Below are 22969 nucleotides of genomic sequence, written 5' to 3'. Positions count from 1 at the left end.
ACAGGTTGCAGTGGACACTTGGACCAAAACTTCCCTGAGGTTGATTAGAATCACTAAATACCAGAGCCAAAAGGAAGCTGACTACTGAATACAAATCTTCACAGAAACTGAAGCTCTATGGGATTTTGTTGTATTCTAAAATAGTTCTCCTTCCCTTTGGCTCTTGGTTAATCAGACTAATGACATACCAACGGACAGGGGGCATCTAATCCAGGTGCTCCTTGGTCTCCCTTATCCCCTTTGGCCCCCCTGTTGCCTTTCTTGCCCCTCTCTCCCTGCAAACAACAGCGTATTTAAAAAGACAAACTTCAGTCCTCCTCATTAAGCCATACATGAAGCAAATGTTTGTTTTTTTGAAAGAGTTCATCTGCCAGGTGTTCTTACATATATGCAATTTAGACAACATGACATTTATTTTAATTGACTCATGTGTTTGGTGGGCTTTTTAGTGGAAAGGGAATGTCAGTAGAGGTAGTTAGGGAAGAGGGATTAAAGCCAGTGCTGTTGGTGGGCAGGTTTCATCCAAGTACCTTACCAAGGTCTACCTACAAGCTAGTGTCCACTAAAAGTAGGTTTTAATAGACTTGCAAGTGAGAAGGCTGTTACATGTACTGCTATGTTTTCATTTTACCATGTAAAATAATCTGCTGAACAAAACATCAAATGTGAAAATGAGTGACAGGCTAACATCCAAAAATAAAAGCTAAAGAATAGTGAAGTGGCAGACAGACCATGTGAGGTGACTGGCTGATGGAGCATTCCAAAGATGGGTGGACAAAGTGATGGATTTGACGTGAGTGACTGCTGTTGATTTTCTAACAGTAAGTGTTGGTTTCTTTAATTGTGACCATGGTTTTTAACCAACAAACATGACAGGGGCATCAAATTATGCTAATATGGCTTTTAAAGGCAGTTAAAATGACTTATTTTGTCATTAACAAAATATGTTTACAGGTGTTGGGGAGTACTACTACAAATGTGAAAAAAGTTCACAAAAGGGATCAGATAAAGAAACATTATCTATAGGGTAGGTGAGGGGTCTAACTGCAGACACACACACACACGGCTATTTAAACAGTTTACATTATCCACAAAAAAATATTAATACTCCCATAGATCTTCAGGGGCTCACCACAGCCACTGCTGGCATATACTAATTTAAGTGGTTTAGATTTACAAATATTGAAAGTGGTAGCTATTTCTAACTGTGTGTATACAGTGAATAAAGTATTATTACAGCACGCTACTAACTTCTGTGTCTCCATTCATTTAAAAAAATTGGATATTTAGGATATTTACAGAATTATTGATACAGGTATACATGTTGTATTGCATGTGTGCTCATTTTTACAGATGTTACAGTTTGACAGTCCACAGGCTGTAGTCCATATAACATTAGTCCAGCAGGGTTTTAGTTACGTGTGAGCTCAGCTCCCATGAGGAGGGTCTGAGCTCTTATGGAAGCAGTAAAATCATGCATTAATCACTTATTAATTTACCAACAACTATTATTTTTAATCACAAATGTATTTTCATTGAAATTATTATTTACAATGATAAGATAAACAGGTTAAAATAAACAAGTTTTCCAAATGAACTATGCTGCGCACCGCATGAATGTCATTACGACATGATTAATAATAATAATAATCAGTCAGTTGGGATAGGCTCAAGCCCCCCGCGACCCTGTACGCAGGATAAGCAGTTGACGATGGATGGATGGATGATACCATAACGGGCAGATTTGCGGTCTGTCATTGAGCAGTAGTCTTTGTTGGTTTATTTCAGGCACATCTGGGGCAAGTAATGGGCTGCTGTGTGTGTGAGAAAGTGTTGGACAATGTAATGAGCAATTAAGTCTCTGTCTGTGTAGGCTCAAGCCGGTAAAGTTCGTTATACTACAGACCCCCACGAAGCTCAAATAATAACAGTCCAGTTTCCACAGTTTTTCCTATTAAATTCAGCTGATAGCAGTAAAATGCCATAGTATATATTACTCTTCAAAGGGAAATTATGAATGAGAAGTGTGTGTGTGTGTGTGTGTTTTTTTAATAAGACTGGAAGAGAGGCGTTAACGACGTTATGTTTTTCTGTGAATTGATGGCTGCTGTATGGACAGAGTTAATGTCCTATTTTGACAGAATAAATCAATAGTGCCTGTAACAAAGATACTGTTACTTGCTGAATTATTGAAGCAATATACAGTCTGCTTTGTTGCTACACTGGCATGTTAAGTGCTAAGTAGACAGGATAGGCTCAAATCAATATGCTATATTTAAGGAATTAGCCAACTACTTTTCACTTACAATGTTGACTGATTAATTAAATATAAATCAACAACAAAATCCCTTCCCCTATAAGTGTCTACATGATTTAATTTTCTAATTTTTGAATGCGCTCCCTGTCAAATCACATGATTTTATTTTGGGTTTTTTTGCGTGTATTTCCTGTCTTGACACTGGAGCCGACCTGAGACAGGAGCCTGCACCGGAAGTGTCTCCACAGTCAATGCGTTCTCATCTCAGTGCGTCATTACCGACGCTTTCAGACGGCATGACAAAGTGAAATTATTTGACATTAAAGGTACCCTTCAGCGTCCGGCATGCCGGCTGTGGCTTTTCTTCAGACATGTTCAGGCTCTGTTACTTCAATGTTTCCGGCTCATACAGCGCAGCGAGCCTCATATTGACACAATACTCCTGGAAGCGGCTATAGACAGACTGGGAGACAGCTTCACTAATCCATGCTCCTCACATGATAACGTTGCATTTATTTGACTTGCTACATCGGCATTAGCTTGCCTGCTGCTTTTTCAGTAGGCTAACTAACAATACTATTTATTTTCTTTCACCGGAGGCTCAGCAATGTCAGCACAGCTAAATGTATTGGATGATAATAAAACGGTTAGTGAGCTAGACTGAATATTATAATGACATTCTTGTCACACTTTATAACAGTTAGGCCGCGGTAAGTAACATTACTACATTGGCTCTTCCATTGTGTTGTTCTGTGCCGTTATGTTGCATTATTGTATATTATGCGGGTCATATACATCATATACAGCGACTGAGACGGTGGAGAAGCTGTCTACCTGAGTATTGGTACAACTACAATAAATCTAAATTGAACATCAAACAGTGGTTGATCCATGCTAAAGTAGCTGGCTGCTCCTGCCTTGCACCAAGGCTGGTATAATCAAATCACTTCACATTTGCTTTGTAGCGTTACATCATTTCTGTTACAGGATTACACAGGATAGTAATATTAATTGTGTTATCTGGTAAAGTAATGTGGAAAGCCATAACATTACACATTATATATTGCAATGCACTGGATAACATTAGCAGCTGCTCGGTGTTAGCGAGCTAACGTGACTCTCTCTGTGTTTCTCCAGCCTTTTAGATTGTTCACGGTTTTCTCCGACATAAGCTGATTCTCGTTTGGCCTGACAGGCTTCAGCACATAAACCTTTATTGTTTTGTATCCTTACGTGGAGTTTATGTTGGAGTCTCTGTTGTGCTGGGAACCAGTTGTTTTATGGTGTTGGTGGACTGCATTTCATTAGCTGCGGTGTTGTTGCTGTAGTCTGAGAGAGGCTCAGGAGCACGCATGTAGCAACATCCCAACCCGGTGCCTTCACGTTAAAAGCAGAATAGTGGCTGTTCCAAGCAATAGTAAAAACAGGCGTGTGCTTAATTTCTAAGTGAGGTTAGAGCCTATTGACAATAAGGCAGTAAAAATTTGATTTATTAATAAGTGATTTTAATTGAAAAACAACATATAGCCCCTTTAAGGTTTATCAAATGCTTTTGGCTCAAATGCAAAGCCCAGCTGTGAGTGTTGCTAGTATCAAATTAAGAGATGATGTAGGTTCATGCAGTTGCTGTAAGTGACATGAAATGTTTCTTTGTGCAGCCTTGCTATTCTTTATCAGCTATTGTGCCACTTGGGAATTTATGAAGCCCACTGCATGAGTGTTCAGTAGTTTGAAAACCATGAAAAGACTACAAATATGGTAAATTAAGTATCAGCAGTTATAAAGGCATTGGATAAAAGCTGAAAGGTTCAGTCTGATCACTTTGAATCTCACCTAACTAATAAATTAACCTGTCTTGAAAATTAATAGCTCAGAAACATGCACAATTGTTAGTGTGCTGGCATTTAAATGTAGCATACAATTTCACAGTGACGCAGGGAGCACTGCTTGCCAATACAAGGGGTCAGTGGTTGGAGTGAATATTTGAAGGCTAGCAAGGATTAGGTACTGTTAAGTAGGAGTAAGGGAGGGGGAGGAGGCCAAGGTTTGTGAGAGGGAGAGAGGGCAACCCCAGAAATAAAAAGAGCCACGGGCCACAGAGCAAGGTGGAGGGAAGTAAAAGGGGATAGGAAGACCTGCGGAAACAAAGGAAGACAGGACAAGAGTAAAAACACCAACACTATCCCCTAAGCTTTGTGTTCAACACCTTCAACTGGACAGTCATATTCAGGTCTGTTCATCAGAAGTGTATTTTTCTGGGTTCTGTAACTGTACATTGAAAATATTGCTTCTATTGACTAGATGCCAGTTGAATGTGCTGAGAGAGCTTATGAAATGTGAAGACTTATAAGATGGGAGTGGAGATATTAAAAGAGTCACAGGTTAATGGGAAGGAAACAGAAACATTCTTTTAGAGGAAGGGTATGTCGACATATGTGCAGGTTCTCTGATACACTTAACCTGCAGATGAAATACAAATCCAGTGCAAACTATATGTACAATACTGACATATTCTCACCCCTATGTGTTAGCAAACAGTGTAATACATTGAGCAGACAGAAAATATTAGCTTCATGTGGAGTCATGTTTCTGGTCAAAAATACATTCTCATTTTAGCTCTGTTTTTGGTTCCCACCGACTACACAGAAAAATATCTAGTTCTTTAGCTGCTAAATGCACCACTGTATTCACCACCTAGTGGCAAACTTTGTCTGTCTGCTGTTTTATCAGAGCTTTTTCCAAAAAAGAAATAGCTGCTTACTGTTGCCAAGTGAACAGTAAAGCTGTGGGCCGCAAACAACAATGACCTGAAAGTCAATATAACTCTCTATAGAACAGCAACAACTTTTACCCCTTTCACATACTGATTTAATAAATTTTTAATAAAATATTTATTATAGCTGACATAATAACAGACATAAGATCACAGAGTATGGTCTAGACCTGCTCTTTTATGAAAAGCGCTATGATATAACTTGTTGTGATTTGGCACTATATAAATAAAATTTAATTGAATTTGAAGTCTAAACTGAATCCACATTATGATGTCACATAAAAGATAATAAAAACAGAAGAACTGCAAGGCAAATGTAGTAGGCTGTCTCCAAGGCCACTACTTAACGTCACTAATATCTTACTATCTGTTGTAAAAAAAATAAAAATATATATAAAAAATGTCTGGAGAATTAGCAAGAATTATTCACATTCTTAAGTGCATCAATGACTCAGTTTCAAAACAATGCCACTTCAAAACATAAATTTGCCTCAAAAAGGCAACGGACACCTTGATGTGAATTATTCAGGATTATTAAAAAGCATATATCAAAGCAAACTATCTGCTTTATTGATAGTCAGCTCTTTAATTCTCATCTCCTTCATGAGAACATCTTTGAAGACTTCATAGCTCTGCTCAGGTGACCTATTATGGCCCCACAAGGCAGATGCAACGATAATGGCAGAGCGTAAATAATGCTGTGGATGCAAATACCAGCCTGGCCTACTGCAATATGACTCAAAAAGTGTTTAGTTCAGTTGCTGAATTTAATGTGCAAAGGCATACAAGTGAGCTGATCTGTGTGTATTCCACAAAACAAATCTAATGTGTCCATCAGCCAGAATCAAGTCCTTGGTTCTGTTATCCTTATAACTGACAAAACATTACAGGTAGTATCTTACCCGGTTCCCTTTGAGTCCTTGTGGTCCTGCTAAACCCTGCAAAAAAAATGAGAAATAAGATGAGTGCATGTGCATCATTGCCTCACTTTGGGAAATGTGCTTGTTTGCCATCTTAGGGCATCAAATTGACATAAATGCAGTGCCCTTATTCATTTCAGTGAGGCAGAAAAATACAGGTTTGTCCGCGAAGAAAGTTAAACCTGGCTCAACCTTTGCCAAAATGCAATGCAAAAGTCAGAAAAAACCTGCACTGGAAGTCCAACCCGTTGGACAACCAGTTGGCACATATGGATGCATGGTCAAGGCCCGTTGTCAACAGTTTGTAATGAACTGGAGAGCCCCTTAGCGTCATAGTTCAATGCACTGGGGGAATACCTGTAGCGTTACTTTTGAACGCTAAAGGTACGTTTCACCACGTTAACAACGTGCTGTTTCAAAATTGCGATACTTTAACAAGTATTTTTATTTTGGAGGTCTAACAAGACATTGCATTTTTATTGTTTCAAAGTTGAAGAACACCAAGATTAAACCTGGCTAAGCAACCCCAAGGAAACCCCAAGGCTTTTGTTATGAAAACAAAAAATATTGTACAGAAAAAAATGTCATTGTTACGGCCTTAGAGCCGTCTGTCCTGTGTTTTGTCTTGTATGCCCCTCTCCTGTACTTCTTCTGTACTTCTCCAGGACCCTGTTTCAGAAAGCGGGATTAGTGAAAACTCTGAGTATGTTGAGCCCCCGATGAGGGAAACTCTGGGTTTTCTGTTTCAGAGACAGAGATTAGATAAACCCTAGATCAGTAACTATTGAAACTTTTCCTGTGAACGATGGCAAATTATCTGCTTTTGATCGTCTCACACCTTCTCCCACAAGTAAGTTTTGGGGAAAACATCTCTGTGCGCCCATGGGTGTGTTGGTCTTAAAATGAGGTGTGGTCAGACGCATTGTTGGTGCATTGCTATCTTGAGTCAGCAGAAAGCGATTGCGCCATTGACCAACAAAAACCTGGTCTAAAGTCAATGGAGCAGTATTTCCCTGCTATTTAAAGAGTGCCTTATTCAGATAGTATAGGGGGATTCCATTGATGTGCAGATCACAGTTATATCTGCGGATCAGGTAGGTCTGGTCATAAAAGTAAACATTCTGATGAACAGTAGGTGGGTGAAATAGGGTAAATTATCTCCCCATTCAGACAGACGCTGTGCACATTAACGCACAAGGTACAGCAGCATACCTTCAGTGATTATTTAAATTTTCCGACATGCGACAGGACTGGTCAGGATGCACTGACAGAAGCTTCTCTAATCATGACAGTAAATTAAAAGAAAAACATACATCAATACAACACACACTTAAGAAATCACCTGGAAGAGAGAGAGATGTGACCCATGACCAGTTCATCATAGCCTATAAAAATGCAGCGCAGTGAGGATCCAGACATTTCATAGAGAGGAATGTATATGACACGGAACTATCTGTCAGCCTGTCACTGTTAACAGAGAGTCTAGTCTAAAGTGTTCTAAAACGTGTTATGTTTTTTTTATAATGTGACATTCACATTCCATTTAAATAGCAATGCGCCAAGGTACAAGCACACCTGGCTTAATCAACACTTTCGCTGTCATCCACTACTCACTGTATAGTGGACTATATAGTGAGCTCACCATTTTGTAGGGCTGTCCGAATGTATGTATATGTATTATTATACCCTATATAGTCCACTCAATGTATCACAGAATGCATTTTGAAAAGTAGTGTACAACCGATGGTCACTAACCAAGCCCTATATACCATCATGCATTGCGCTGATAGAAAAAAACAGTCCACCAACTGATTGTCCGACGGCAATGACGTAATTAACAGTGCCAAAAAAAATGATTGGAGTAGTGTCCGAAGCCATTTTTAAAATAATGCGAGTGAGCTTACCATCCCATTGTCTCAATTTCGCTTCATATTTTCAAATTGTACAAGCATTAACAATCTGAATACTTTCAGTTTTCATTTTATATATATATGTTAATTGTTGATATAGTTAAATAATTTAACACACAGTTAAAGGCTATGGGCAGCTTTGGCTCAGGAGGGTTTCCCACTAATTGGAAGATTGGTGGTTTGATCTCCCGGCTCTTCCAGTCACCATGTCAACCAAGTGTCCTCGGGCAATGTACTGAATGTGTGTGACTATTCATTTCTGTTTCTGATGAGCAGTTGGCACCTTAGCCTCTGTCATCGGTGTATGAATGTGATGTAGTGTAAAAGTGCTTGAGTTGTCGGAAGGCGCTATACAGGTAGAGACCATTTAATTTAACCCCTTGACGCCGATTGTCGCGAATTCGCATCATACCTCTTCCTTGCAGACTGCAAGCCAAAATAGCACATGGATTCCCCCAATGCCTGTTGGTGCATATTTGATACGAACCTAGGAACCTTTTGCAAGCCCAGGTTTCTCATTTATGCCTGTTGTTTTGCATTTGCATCATACCTACACATACCTGAATTTATATCTTTTCTATGTTTTAAAGACAAATTAACAATCTTCACTAAATTTAACATCAGCTCGAAAGCAAATGAAAACACAATTTTTTTATTTTTTTTTGATCGTAAAAAAATTCAGGCGTTAAGGGGTTAATGGCATTGGATTTGGCCACATTGCAGCCTCAACCCTGGCTACATCAACTTTGGTATCAGCCTTTCATAATGTCAGAAGCTGTTAAAATGTCTCCTTTTGTTATTAATATGCTGCTTTCAATGAGTTAAAAGATTCTTCCTGCTGTGATAAATATTTAATATGGAATTACAGACTTACAGGGATGCCTTGTGGTCCAATTGGTCCAGGTAATCCCACATCTCCCCTTTCACCCTGTAGTGACAAGACAAAATGCAAAGCATATGTTCTCCTTAAACTATATATTTATTTCAGAATAAACACTGAAAAAAACCCAAAAGAGGAAACTCACTCTTTCTCCCTTTGGTCCTGCTGGCCCTGGCATACCTGCTGGCCCTGGCACCTTTAAAACAGAAAGGGAAAAAGGTTATCCGTTATCAGATACAAACAGAATTGTACTAGAGAAAATATAATCATTAAATGCTTCAAATCAGTAAATCAACAAGTTTTCTGGTGGACATGAATAAATGTCACAAAAGATAACATCATGGAAAGGCTGTAAAGGGTTAGGACATAATTTTCTATCCTAACACCTGTAGCATTACACCCAACTTGTTGAACTACTGTCCAAACAGTTAAAAAGGAGAGAAAATGAATAAAATGCCAACAGCTGCAGCAGTTCTCTGTGAGTAGCAGTCAAGATTGGAGAGGAAAACCTTGCATCTCAGGCATATACAGTGTGTACGGTGCTATCTGAAATACAGCTGTCCAAATATACTGTATGACATGTCAACATGCAGCAGGGACATCTCTGCATGCTCCTTTTATATAGTTCTTAGCAATGGCAACTTTGCAGCCCACTGCTGATACAGGATCATGAGGAAGGAAACTGTGGAGGCAGGACTGAGGAATGAGGATTCACACCGTTTGGGCATCTTGTATCAGACAAGAAGGAAATTCAAAAACAAGTTTCCATTTTAGTGGGCGCAGGTAGTAGTGGGACTGTAACCCTTACAACTACAAACCCTGAGCAGTTATGGTTTCTCATGATTTGTTTCAGCCAATATCAAGCTATTACAATGTTTTCTCATAGCCATAAATATCTTCTGGTGCTGTTTTAAAGGCAAAGGTTGGTCACACCAAATAGTGATTTGATATAGGTTTTTCTTCTGTTCGCTCACTTTGCATTTTGTTAATAGATAACTATAATCTATTAACATGTCTATTTTTGAAAGAATTCTTACTTTACAGCATTCCACATTTGCCTAAAACTTTAGCACAGTACTGTACAATTCCATAGCACTAATTCCATTGACACAACAAGAGTCATGTAGTGTCACAAAAAGTTTTAATTGCTAATTTGTCCTCTTTGATTGCAAGACAAAAAGTTTTCCCTGCAAGTCAGAAAGTTTTACAAGTTAAATAGTTTTGCGAGTCAAAAATGGTCAAAATACATGTTTACATGTACAATTCAATTCAATTTTATTTATATAGCGCCAAATCAGTCAATCAACAGTTCTCTCACAGCGCTTTTCATAAAAGAGCAGGTCTAGACCGTACTCTGTGATGTTATTTACAGAAGCCCAACAATTCCCACCAAGAGCAAGCACTAGGAGACAGAGACAAGGAAAAACTTCCTTTTAAGAGGCAGAAACCTCGAGCAGAACCATGGCTCAGGGTGGGCAGCCATCTGCCTCGACCGGTTGGGGTGAAGGAGAGAGAGGGAAAGAGAGAGGGCAAGAGAGGAACAGGGGAGGGAGGGAGGCAGCCTACACAATATATACACACAGAGGTACAGACAGTAAAGGTGATGTTGCTATAGACTAAATGAAAAATGGTATAGATATGTATAGTAGTGTTAATGATAACAATCGTACAGACTAGATGAAGGTAAGTTGACGCTCTTTTCAATTGAAGTGCTTTTAAATGTAGTATGCCAATATTTAATGATTATTTATATTTCCCTTGGCAAGGCCACAGACTATCGCTGTCTCCTTTTTAGAATGACATGTATAACAGTTAGCTAGCCATCTTGGCATGAAGCTTGACTGGCAGTGCATTTGTGCACTCTGACATGACTAGCTAGGCTAAGGTTAGCTGCTCATGTTTAACACATTGAATATGAGAAGCAGCAAAACAAATTGACTGACTGTGGTAATTAAAGTTTATGGTCACACAACAGTAATAGACTTTAGACTGTTAATATTACATTAAAAACATAGACTGTTATCTAGATAGATAGATAGAGAGATAGAAAGAGAGACTTTATTGTCATTCTATATAAATACACAAAACGCAGTTTACAGCAAACCATTGAACTTAGCAGCTTTAAAGTCGCATATATGCCAACATTTTATATATGTTCATATTTGTATAGTGATGTTTTTATAGGTATGGTGAGACCAAAGACAATTTTCCAACCTTGGCTGGACAATAAAGTGGTATTCTATTTTATTCTATTCTATATATAAATAAATAAGCAATAAAAGGTTTACATAAAATAATAAAATGAAGCAATAAAACATACATTAAATGCATCAGCAATATTAGCATTAAAAACTAACTGGTCCAGCAATTAGATAAAGTGCATTCAGTGTGTGTTAAGCACAGTTTGGCACCACATGATCGACATTTAAAATTTCAGCAGCATGAAAATTTCACAGCTCTCGGGAAAAAGCTGTAATTTAGGCAGTTTGTCCTCGTCCTGATGATCTTGAGCCCGCCTGAAGGAAGTTTACAAAACAGATGGAACCTGTGTGTGAAGGGTCTCTATTGATGTTCCTGGCACGTCTGGGAAGACAGCTAGAGTGTCGCTCAGATGGGGAAGAGGGGTACTGATGATCCACTGAGCAGTCTTCACCACCCTTTGTAAATCCTTCCTTTCTTCTGCTGTGCAGCTTGAGTACCACAGTGTACAGCAGTATGTCAGGACACGCTCAACTGTACATTGGTAGAAATCTTTCATGAGTTCATGGGGAAGTTTTAAGCATCTGAGTGTGCTGGGCCTTCTTCACCAAACATGCGGTGTTCACTTTCCAAGTGAGATCCTCAGATAAGTGTACGCCAAGATATTTGAAACTGGGCACTCGCTCAACCTCCTTTTGACTCGCAAAACTTTTCCACTTGCAAAACTATTTCACTTGCAAACCTTATAGACCTGCAAAACTTTCTGTCTTGTAAGGAAAACTTTTTGACTTGCAAAGTCAAAAAGCTTTGTGAGAGAGAAATATGCTTTTTGCTAGCATTAAAAAGACACAAAAATACCTTCATAAATCACCAAAAATGACCGTTAAATTCAAAATGGCCGACTTCCTTTTGGGTTTAGGGCATCGCTCCCACAGGCGTTTTTGTAAGTCTGGACATGATACATCAGCCACAAAAAATTCATACATTGCAAAAACAATGTGCAGTGGGGGCTGTTCTTTAAGGGGCAGCCCCCACTGCGAGCCATTTTGCCATGCCCATGTTTTTGTGCAAATTTGTGCAAAGTTTTGTGAGTTTTCGGTATGTTTAAGCCACCAAAAATTTACTTGTGAAAATACTAAAGATAGAAAGAATTCCTTTAGTTTAAATAGGGTCCTTGCAAGTTTTTATTGCTCGGGCTCTAATTAGTCTAATTGGAATTTAGACTTTGCAGAAATCTAGCCAGACCTTAATGATTTCTATGGGGTTCTGGTCATTACATGAGCCAATATAAACCATGGGGGCATAAGGATGATATACACAGAGAGTTGTAGAGTTGCCATGTATGGCATGAAAGTAGATTGTTGATGGCAGTGCATCCTCAGAACCCAACACTGAACAGTCCTGTCCTCACAGAACTACTTTAAGAAAATAGACAGGACAAGCATGGGAAGCTGGAAAGCAAGTGGACAAGCAGACATGGCAGACATCAAGCAAGCTTTAGCAGGGGGGTGGAGGAGGAAGAAGAGGAGGAGAAGGGTCAGGGAATTGGAACAGGACTTGTGCCACTCACCACTGGACCCGGACTGCCGTCTAACCCATGAGCCCCCTGTGCAGCGTCGTACATAGTTAGAGAGCAGAGATGGGGTTGGGATTGGGGTGGGGGGTGAGTGAAGCTGTGACTCGAGTGAGTTCAAAAACACATTCAGATGATGACAAATGAAGGGTGATGGACGTGGCAGAAGTGGAGGTAGAAGTGGAGTGACAGTAATTGTGAGTAACTTCTTTTACTGGTCATGGTAGATGATGACATTACGTCTATGGCCATGTTGTTGCTCAAAGCAATACTCTTTACTTTGACTGTTATCACACTGTCACTCACATTTACTGTCAGAATATAATGTCTTGTTTGTAGACATGAACATGCTGTACCAGCTGTAGAGTGAAAGTAATCAACAGCACAATGTAGGATTCACTCCTGTCCTAAAACTACACTGTATCTCAGTGGTCGGCAATAGGCGGCCCGTGGCCAGATTACTTTGATAGCAGCAAAAAAATAATTACTATTATAGCAGCTGGAGTGCTGAAACAGATCTCAGTCATGACAGCAAAAGTTACTCACATAATCACTTCCTCTTAAGTAATTGTGCCTACAAAATAAAAGCGCAAGAACATTTTTGCAGCAGTACATTATGTCGTGTTTAATTGAGAACTTTTACTCTGAAAAAGCCGTCAGCAAACTTGAGATTGTGGATTCCCCTGCAACCTGAAAAGCAGGAATTTCCTCTGCCTGGAGATACTGGAGACACGAAAATAAGTGTCCATAGGTTAATGTGGATGTACACACTCCTGCACATGCTTAATTGTGATATGTAATATGATGTCTTCACAATCAGTTTGTTGAAAAAGGAATATAAATACTAGCCACAAGTGAGGATTGAACACACAAACTTCAGAACATGAGTCCTCTTCACTACCATGTGAGCTAACCACATAAAAATTGGAATATAAATAATCAATTGACGATGTTCTGGACTGCCAGACTTATTTTCCATCCCGTTGTATGTGTTGTTAGACTGGTGAATGTGGTTCTTAATTTGCTTTTGTTTTATTTATTTGCATTCTCTCTAAAGTCTGTTTACAGTGTTCTCTTGGCCACGGTATCTTGGCTACGGAGATGTGTTGATACTCTTTCCACCCCTGGTCAGCTACGTAGCGTATACTTGCTCAGTCTTTCCATTATGAAATGTTATTGTATTATTGTAACAATATAATATACCACTCAACATGATCCATAGTCTCAAATGAAAATGAGTTACTGTGCAATTTATGATGTGACATTTCACTATCATGTGATGACATAAAAGCAACATCTGAGACAAGAAACATCAGTCAGTAACAAATGCCTAAAGTACAGTTAAAGCAGCATGGGTTTAAAGGCTTATACCGTATAACATGTCTGTGTTGAAGCAGTGACATAATCGTTAAAATAATCAAGATTAAGTGAGAAAACTTAACAACAGGATAGAACACAAAAAGATAGAAGACAAAGAATTCTGAAACAGACCAAGTCCAGTGTACTTACAGGGAGTCCAAGATGGCCTTTGTCTCCCTTTTCGCCTTTCTGACCTGTTGCTCCTTTTTCTCCTCTGATGCCCATGCCTGGTTCTCCCTGGGTAAAACCGAATCCCATCCTTACACTTCCATGCTTAGAATGGCTATGATGTTGACAACATACCGTAAAACTTCAATTAATAGCCCAGGCTTTTATTTGCTGTAATCACTGAACTCACACTCCCTATATTTGGGTCATGTGTCTATATGGAACAGGCCTTTAATTCCTTTCCTACATAACTCTTGCTCAGCAAAGATGGCCCATAGAATACTATCAGATTGTTTATTTAAACCAGTATGAATATTACTTAATTACTTACTTAATAAATATTAGGCTTTCGAATAACGAATTAATTATGAATCATTTATTTGATCTAGCTCAGAGAGACAGTACATCTAGGGCAACCTCACGCTCAGTAGATGGTGACATGGGACTGGATTTTCACTACGGTCCCAACCCACTTCCACAAAATAATCCTGTCGCATCTCAATCCCATGAGAGAGTAAAAAAAAGAGAATATTTTTATATAAAAAACAGACGTATGAGAGAGACTGACACATTTTGTTTTATTTATTTTATTTTATTTATTTAATAAACTGCATGGAATTAATTGTTCTTTTGTATTATCTTTAAAGCTTTGGCAATATTGTTCTTTGACATTCATGCCAATAAAGCAGAAGTGAATTGAACTGAGAGAGAGATTTTATTTTATTTATTTGATAGGCTGTATGAATTGAATTTATACAGTCAATTAAACATTCGGGAGAGAGAGACCTGAATCAAAGTAGGGGAAGCCTAGATATCGACATGCTTTATACAACTTTTAATAGGCTTGATCCAATGATGATTCACTGAAAAATTGATGGCAATCGGAGCTACGGTCTAGGAGGAGATGTCAAAAATGTGATTTTCAAAAAATTCTAAATGGCGGGAAAAAACTCTAGTGGGACCTTCATAGTCCTTGAGGCTTTTTTGTAGAGCACATTGAGCTGCACCTGTGTGAGAAATTTTAAGTCAATCGGACTTATGGTGTAAGGGGCGTGGCCTTTCAAAGTTTGAATTTTTAAGCCTTAATTATAGCGCCACCATGTGGCCGATTGGGTTCATATTTCAATGGAAGCTGATGCACAACATTTCCAGTTATTCCCGCAAGTTTCATGTTTCTAGCTCATTCCAGCTCACGGGAATTTGAGCCGGCGAGGCAACAAATAAGAGCTACCCTATAAGAGGTTTTATACATATATTTATTTTATAAGAACTATAAAACCTGTGTATATTTGTCACACCAGGCCAAGAAGGATAGGCGTCTAATTGGGAATTTTTTAATTGATGTTTTACGGTACACTGTAAATGGAGTCAGATTTAATAAATTAAGGAGCTGGTGGATATTATTTTATGGAAATAATATCTCACCTTAGGCCCTGGAAGTCCTTGAGATCCCTGTATGGAACAAAAACAGTGGGATTACAGATCATTTTATACTGTATCCTAATTGTTGCCAGTTAATACCACTGGTGTATTGGAATAGTGTCCAGAGATAAAAAGTAGAAATACAGGTTTGGCATGTGCATGTGATGTCCGCCTCTATTAGTGGGGCTTCAGTTAATGAACAACTCCATATGCATTTTTTTTATTTAATTAAATTTCATGTGTAGTTTTCAGAGGTCTCTAGCAGTGACGTTTCAGATTGCAACCGCTACATTTCCAAGTGTGTCCTTGTGCACGTGCTCTAACTCATGTGCAAGCACTGTGCATCAGCTAAAACGGAAACAAGCAAATCAGAGGTTGTGGAAATCATTTTTGTTGCATCAGTTTCCGAATTAAAGGTCCCCCCACATGTTTTTTTTTTACAGATATTTTCCTTTATTAGACCTCTTCTCAGGGCAGGTTGTGCTTGATTGACAACCCTTTCTCTCTCCTATTTCACCTGTTAAGGACTTACACTTACCATGTTATCATTCTATTATTGGTTCATAGGTTTGGAGATTACCTTTATTTTGTAAAGGTATGCTAAGAATCCCTCTGCCTCATTTCAAACAAAAAAAGCCAAATAAAGTGAAAACACTTGACAAATGTGCAAGGCCTTTAAGCATGAGTTAGTCTTTAGATTTAGATGTTAAATGGCACATTTGACTCACTGCTGGGCCAACTGGTCCTGGAGGTCCTGGAGGCCCTTGAGGACCATAGATCTAAATACAGATGCACACAAACATAAGCAACATTTTTTAGGTCAGAAAATATGCACAAATTTACCATGAAGTGCACTAATCAAACCTGTAGGTTAATCACGGACCTTTACCATTTCTGACCTTCCTCCTTCTCCAGGTTCTCCTTTGGGACCCTGTGACAAAAGATGGCAAAGACGCAAAATGACACAAAGTTGACGATATATTCCCTTGTATTGCCTTGAATTTTTTATTCACCTAATCATTTGTCAGACAAACAATTAGGTGAATTAAAAATTAACACTTTTTCAAACAGCTCTTGGGGTGAATACAAAATGTTCCCCTTTCCCCTTTGCCAGGTCAGACACTGCATCCAGAAAAATGCAGCCTGAGAAGTGCCATTGCATACCATTGCGCCAGATATTCCAATATGGCCAGGGCCCCCTGTAGCCCCCTTTTCACCCGTAGGGCCATCTAAACCCTACAATGAAAGGGATATAGACATCGTGATAATAGCAGAGCTTTTTAGTTCAGGGACTGATGAGTTGATCTTTATGTTAGAATCAAAGCATAAAAGACAAACAAGAAAGATGTGTTTTTATTTCATCCTCCTTTTCAAAAATGTTACACCAGTCACCACCAGGGGCAGTATACAATACTTATGTCAATTAGGTTCTTCTTTTTCGTTTTTGGTCCAGACCAGCTGGACCAAATGTCAACGGCAGCAGTGTGATCGAACCAGGAAGAGAGGAACGCAAGCTGGGAGTGTTCCTCACTGACAGAACACAAGACTCTGGTAAGACGAGAGGAGGCGGACTCTGTGTTTACATCAATGATGCTTGGTGCTCAAATGCAGTCAAAGTGGGTGAATAATGTTGACAAGATGTGGAATTTTTTTTTTAAGATGTCAACCTATGAGGGGTGAAAGTAAAAATTATTAAATGATAAAAATGGAGGCAACGAAAATGCATGTGAATTGAAAAATAAAGGGGTAAAAATAGATGTCAAATGAATAGTGATAAATAATCAAGTGTTTTGATTAATTTAAAGTTGTTAACTTTAAGTATTTGCACAGTATGTCACTCAGCATGTGAAGTAAAATGTGTACTTTATGTTAAGATTGTATTTTTGCGAAGCTAATGTCGGTTAGCACATTAATGGAGATTCACATTATATGTTAGCATTGAGCTAACCGTCAAAGCGCTATTTTTTATTAATATTATTGTTGTGTACCAACAGTGTGGATTTGTGCATTTTATATTAAGTAAATTTGGACTACTCCAAATTCCACTTCTCTCCCTGGGAGAAAGAAAGGAGGGGGTTGAGATATCAACTTTCAACAGACGGCTGAAGAGACCCCAAAAGAAAAGGTTGAAATTTTCCCTCCCTAAGTGCTGTCTCTGGGCAGTCTGATCGTAAAACTGGCACCTTTTGATGCGAAATGCGAAAGGGGTACACAACACCTGCCTTCCTGAGCTAAAACAATGTTTCATTATAAACTGTTGTTCTCTTTAAATAATAATCCTTGCTAAGTTAGTAGTGGCGTTGCCTCTATTTGATTAGTTATGTTACCATGTTGTTGCTATCTGTTGTTGATATTATTGCTGAAAAGAATCTAAATCTAAAAGTTACTTTTGCAGTGTTTTAATGTTCCAAATTGTGTGCCGCGACCTCAGCCTTCCCTCGTTTCAGCAGCTTACTTGTTTTATTTACTTTGTTAAAGTTATCAGTCCGAGTTACCCTAGTTTTAATTCTAGAACAACCAAGTTTAAGCTTGGTGACAAGCTAAATGACACTGAGCCCCGACGCCCGGGTCAACCACATGTCCTGCCAGCAGTAACAAAGGACGACGAAAACTGCTAACCCGAGCCAGGGTTGGCCCCCACTGCAAGTTTCTTCAAAAAGCCTACCAGAGGAGCCCCCCGGAGCAATTCCCCGGCAGAGAAAGCGACTGGCCGACGGCTTGAAGCTGTCCTAAACGAGAACGCATGGACTCTGCCAGTGTGAGGCTGTTTTACCAGCATGTCCAATAATTGGTTAGTCCAGCATATGTAATCCTTGAAACTCCCAGACAAATTTAACCGAGTTATCATCTAATTGCATTCATTAGCTGCCGTATGAGTCAAATTCTCCCGCAATAGACCTCCATTCTCATTGTTTAGCCATTGTTTATTTCTCTGATGTATTTACCCACATTTTTATATCACCTTTTAGTTAATAAATTCACTGTAACCAAGGAATTGTGTGTTGCCTATTTCTAAGTCCATACCAAGAGAATTTACCCCTTCCATATGAGACTGACTGACTGATTTAAGATAATTGAGCGATTATTAACTAACTGATCACTAGTAATTGTATAATTATTAAAAGCTACCCAGAGGTCCGGAGACTCTAGGTTAATTACAACTCCGGTGGTGCCCCGCGAGAGATTTATGGATTAATATTTTCTGAATATTAAAATTCATAAATGGGTATTAATTCTCATAAATTTACAAAAAATCATATATAGCATTAGACCTGCTACATTATGTATCGATATGATGATGCAACGATATATTGCCTATTTATATATATATTAAAACCTGAAATTGAAAACTTTTCTTTATAATTTAATCGAAAATAAAAACCATAGACTGTATATAAAAATGGACGTAGTATCAGTTTATGGTCGTCAGCTCATCAAGGTAAGACACAGGAAAATATTAAAATAACTCACATATCTGTTATTGACATTATACTTCACAAGGTTTTAAATGCATAAATGAAGTAACGTTGCAACACTAACGTTAGATTTTGTTGAGACCAACGTTAACAGTTAACTATGAATCGGTTATTAATTACGTTAACGTTTACTTACAGCTCAAACGAACAATTTGAAGCAAATCAATTAATCCTTTTACATAACGGTAGTTACGAGTCGTTTATTTGGACGTCGACTCAGTATGTTACCTGTAATAGGGGCGGCTGTGGCTCAGGAGGTACAGCGGGTTTGCCGTTAATCGGAAGGTCGGCGGTTCAATCCCTGGCTCCCCCTGGCTGCATGTCGAAGTGTCCTTGGGCAAGATACTGAACCCCGAATTGCCCCTGGCGGCTATTCCGCCAGTGTATGAGTGTGAATATTAGTTTCCGTTTGAGCACTTAGGCTCAGTGTATGAATGTGTGTGACTGGTGAATGCAGATGTAGTGTAAAAGCGCTTTGAGTGGTCGAAAAGACTAGAAAGGCGCTATACAAGTACGGAGCATTTTACATTTTAATAAACGTAATAAGCTAGCGGTAGAGTCCTTAGTTACATGGTGGAAGCAGAATAACTTGTAAAACAAGCCATGGCTGTTATCACATTAATTAATTCCCCACACCGCTATATTGAGTAACGCTGCTGCTGTCGGCAGGGCTGTGTGGGATTATTCTCTGGAATAGGACACTTGAGAGAGAAAGGTACTTTTTATATTGGTCACAAGATTCTTGTTGAGTATCTGATGCCTCCACGCCTGCTTTAACTGTAAGTAACGTTACTAGAACAACTTGGCTACTGGACATTTGACAGCTGATATAAAATTGTCTGTCTTAAGAGGACAACACAAAAACATTTAAAGACCGTCTCCCTTGTTCCATTTCGTTAAAAATGTCTTTTAGACAACGAAGTCCCATCTGCTCCCATTGTGGGGCTATTATTGGCCTCCCCCCAATCAGGAGTGTTGCATTATTGAATATAGGGTAAAACGTGTGCCAGTTACAAGCTATATGGCAGTGTGTTTCAGCCAATCTCCAAGTTTTGATAAGATGAGAGATAATGGGGCCAAAGCGTAGCTCGCAGTGTTTGCTAGAAACATTGGCAAAGAGAACGTCATGGAGTGACCAAGGCTCTGTAATAGCACTTTCTAAGGCATGCCAGCAGACAGACACATCTGGGCTAAACCAAGTTAGGAGGGGCCTCAACACAAAGGACCAGAAGTAATGTTTGAAGCTGGGGACAGAAAGGCCACCATCCTCTCTCCTCCCCTAAGGTGGACATCTTAAGTCGCGGCCGCTTGCCTTTCCAGATAAATTTAGACACCGCTGAGTGTAATTTACGCCAGTAGCCAGCAGGAGGGGAGAGAGGTAGCATAGAGCTCACAAAATGAATCCTGGGTAACACATTCATTTTAACCACTGAGATACGGGCATGAATAGACATGGGAAGACCCATCCACTTTTCCATATCTTTCAAAACATTGTTTAGAGCAACAGAATAGTTATGTTTCACAATCTGGTTTAAGCAGGGAAAGACCTCAATGCCCAAATATTTAAACTGCTTAACAATGGGGATGTTAGCAGGGATGGTTGAATCGTGGGCAGAGTCATTTAAATGAAGTAGTGCGGACTTTGACCAGTTACTTTTTGTACGCAATGTGCAGCACAAATCATTGGTAGAGAGACTGATCCTCGCTGTTTTCCAGTATCTATTAGGCTACTGTTTACAAAATGGGACATCAACAGGAGGGAATTCACACGGCAGAGCATCCCTGCAAAACTAGATGAAGGCCTATCGTGTAAAGTTATGTAGCCTATAATTTTAACGTAAGTTAAATAGGCTACATTTGTATAGCACACAGAAGCCGCTGCCATGGTTACTATCCATAGAGCGCCTGCCGTTTACTGGCGGAGCACTGTCTCCCTGTTGTTCACCTGAGGAGCTCAGAGGGGCACCGCGGGGCAAAGCTACTACGTAGAGATTTTAAGGACGTTACTAAGACTGACATCTTCCCCAATACTAACCAGCATGCAGTGTGTAGCTTTCCACTTCGCTATGGCATTTGATCGCTTGTCTTACTTTTGTTTATCTACTTCTCCCGCACGCTGCATCCAGTGTAGTCTGCCGAAGCCTCCCTCCACTGCTTGTCTGGGTGGGTAATTTGCAGGCTGATCAACATCCCACCCCTCTTGTGACCCATGGTTTGACTGTATGTGTATTCAGAGCCAGTGAGCAACGGACTTTCAAAATAATAATAATAAAAACTGCATTAATGTGCCATAAAATAATTGTTGGTGTTAATTAATTAATGCGTTCATGTGCCCAGCCCGAATATTTCCACATTTATTTATGTAAACTGTATGTTGATGTGTAGCACCTTATCACCAAAGCAAATTCCTCATACGTGTAAAATACTACTTGGCAATAAAGCTCTTTCTGATTCTTATTCTGATTTCCCTCCCCCCTCCCCATTTTGGTCTATCAGACCATATTTCTCTGCTTCCCCTGCCCACTCACACCCAGCTGATTAAAAGGGTCAAACCAACAATAAAAACAGTCAAAGTGTGGACAGATGATTCTACAGCAGTTCTACAGGACTGAGGGCACAGACTGTCCCCCACCCTGGAGAGTCACATCAAACCTTGAGGAATATACATCATCAGTGACATCATACATCAGCAAATGTGTTGACGATGTGATGATAACTTTGACAATAAAATCATTCCCCAACCAGAAAGACTGGATTAATGGAGAGGTAAGGGCTCTATCCAGAGCCAACAAAGCTGCTTTTTAGTCAGGTGACAAGGAAGCATACAACACTGCCAGAGAAACTGAAAGCTAGCATGAAGAAGGCAAAGACATGTAGAAAGACATCAACACCAACAACAGCAAAGATATGTGGCAGGCAACTTCTACAGAAGAGTAATAGAAAGCACCCTGACTGGAAAAATCACTAACTGGCATGGGATGTGCACATCCAGGACCGGTGGGCTCTGCAGGGGTTGATTTAAACTGCTCAGAATATCATTGGTCCCATCTCCCAAGCATCAATAATATCTTGAGGTGAGGTGCCTACGCAGAGCCCAAAGGATACTAAAGGACAGCACCCACTCAGTCATAGCCTGTTCACCCTGCTGCCTTCTGGGAAGAGATACACAAATATCTGCTGAGCAGCTTCTTTCCCCAGGCTGTGAGGCTAAATTCATTATCAGCACCATGTGAAACAGTTTTATTTCTATGACTTGTTATTTATCCACCCCTTTAGTGTATATAATGTTTTGCTTTTTGTGAGTACCACAAAGGGAACTACAACTTCATCTCGTTTTACAACCCTGTGCTGTAAAATGATACATCTACTTTGTACCTTTAATCCCCCAACAGCATCCAGACACCAACTTTACCCAGTGCCTAAACTTCACAGCAACTGCTAATCAGGCACCAGAACTGAGGACTTCCATTAAAGCAACAGTGTGCAATCCATGTGAACACTTACAGTACATTTTCCTTCCTTCTTCCTTCCTTCTGTGCATTTATTTTAGCAAACTTTTGAATGGAGGCCTTTTAGCTGCAATGGAGTATTTTTTATTGCTGCATTGGTAAAGGATTTGATTAGTTCTTCCTTTACTGACCATCCTCCCACAGACTGACTCACATGTTTCCAGTAATAGTCTGTAAACCTTACGGAGAGACTGCGCAATCCAAACAATATATACGTAGCCATACACTAACTGCTGTTTTGTTTTGTGTTTTCTTCAATATATAAAAACAAATAAAACAATAGCTAATAATCCATTAGCTAATCCATTTTCATAGCTGTATGGAAATGTTGCGCTCAGGGACACGATACTGCCCATCTTACTTCAAGAACAAACAAAAGAACATGTTTAAGCAATGTCTGCCTCACTAGTTCATAACTGTCAAACATTCAGATACAGGACTATCAGTATTTACGGTAGACTCTCGCACTAACACCATCCTTCAAATATCATAAGCCTTTATATGTGGTAACATTTGGTATCCC

The 22969-nt window shown here is 39.4% G+C and overlaps 1 protein-coding gene across 17 annotated transcripts in view; it reads right to left on the bottom strand.

The window, feature by feature from the left end:
• col13a1 (collagen, type XIII, alpha 1) overlaps positions 1–22969 on the bottom strand; it is a 173616-nt gene that overhangs the window by 3528 nt on the left and 147119 nt on the right. For 11 of the 17 annotated variants that reach the window (XM_038737512.1, XM_038737498.1, XM_038737502.1 and 8 more), the window contains 8 exons: positions 16345–16392; positions 16190–16240; positions 15465–15491; positions 14022–14108; positions 12510–12545; positions 8886–8936; positions 8735–8788; positions 5933–5968 (listed from right to left, as the gene is read on the bottom strand). In XM_038737512.1, the coding sequence (XP_038593440.1) occupies positions 5933–5968; positions 8735–8788; positions 8886–8936; positions 12510–12545; positions 14022–14108; positions 15465–15491; positions 16190–16240; positions 16345–16392 (390 nt within the window). Of the gene's footprint in view, positions 1–188; positions 276–3767; positions 4393–5932; positions 5969–8734; positions 8789–8885; positions 8937–12509; positions 12546–13155; positions 13236–14021; positions 14109–15464; positions 15492–16189; positions 16241–16344; positions 16393–22969 lie in introns of those variants that run through there. The other 6 variants (XR_005447250.1, XM_038737503.1, XM_038737501.1 and 3 more) reach the window with 6 other exon arrangements.

The sequence above is a fragment of the Micropterus salmoides genome, unplaced genomic scaffold (assembly GCF_014851395.1).
Source record: "Micropterus salmoides isolate LMB-PRFRI ecotype aquatic unplaced genomic scaffold, ASM1485139v1 Ms_hic_scaffold_22, whole genome shotgun sequence".
Taxonomy (NCBI): domain Eukaryota; kingdom Metazoa; phylum Chordata; class Actinopteri; order Centrarchiformes; family Centrarchidae; genus Micropterus; species Micropterus salmoides.
This window is presented reverse-complemented; position numbering and strand designations above follow the sequence as displayed.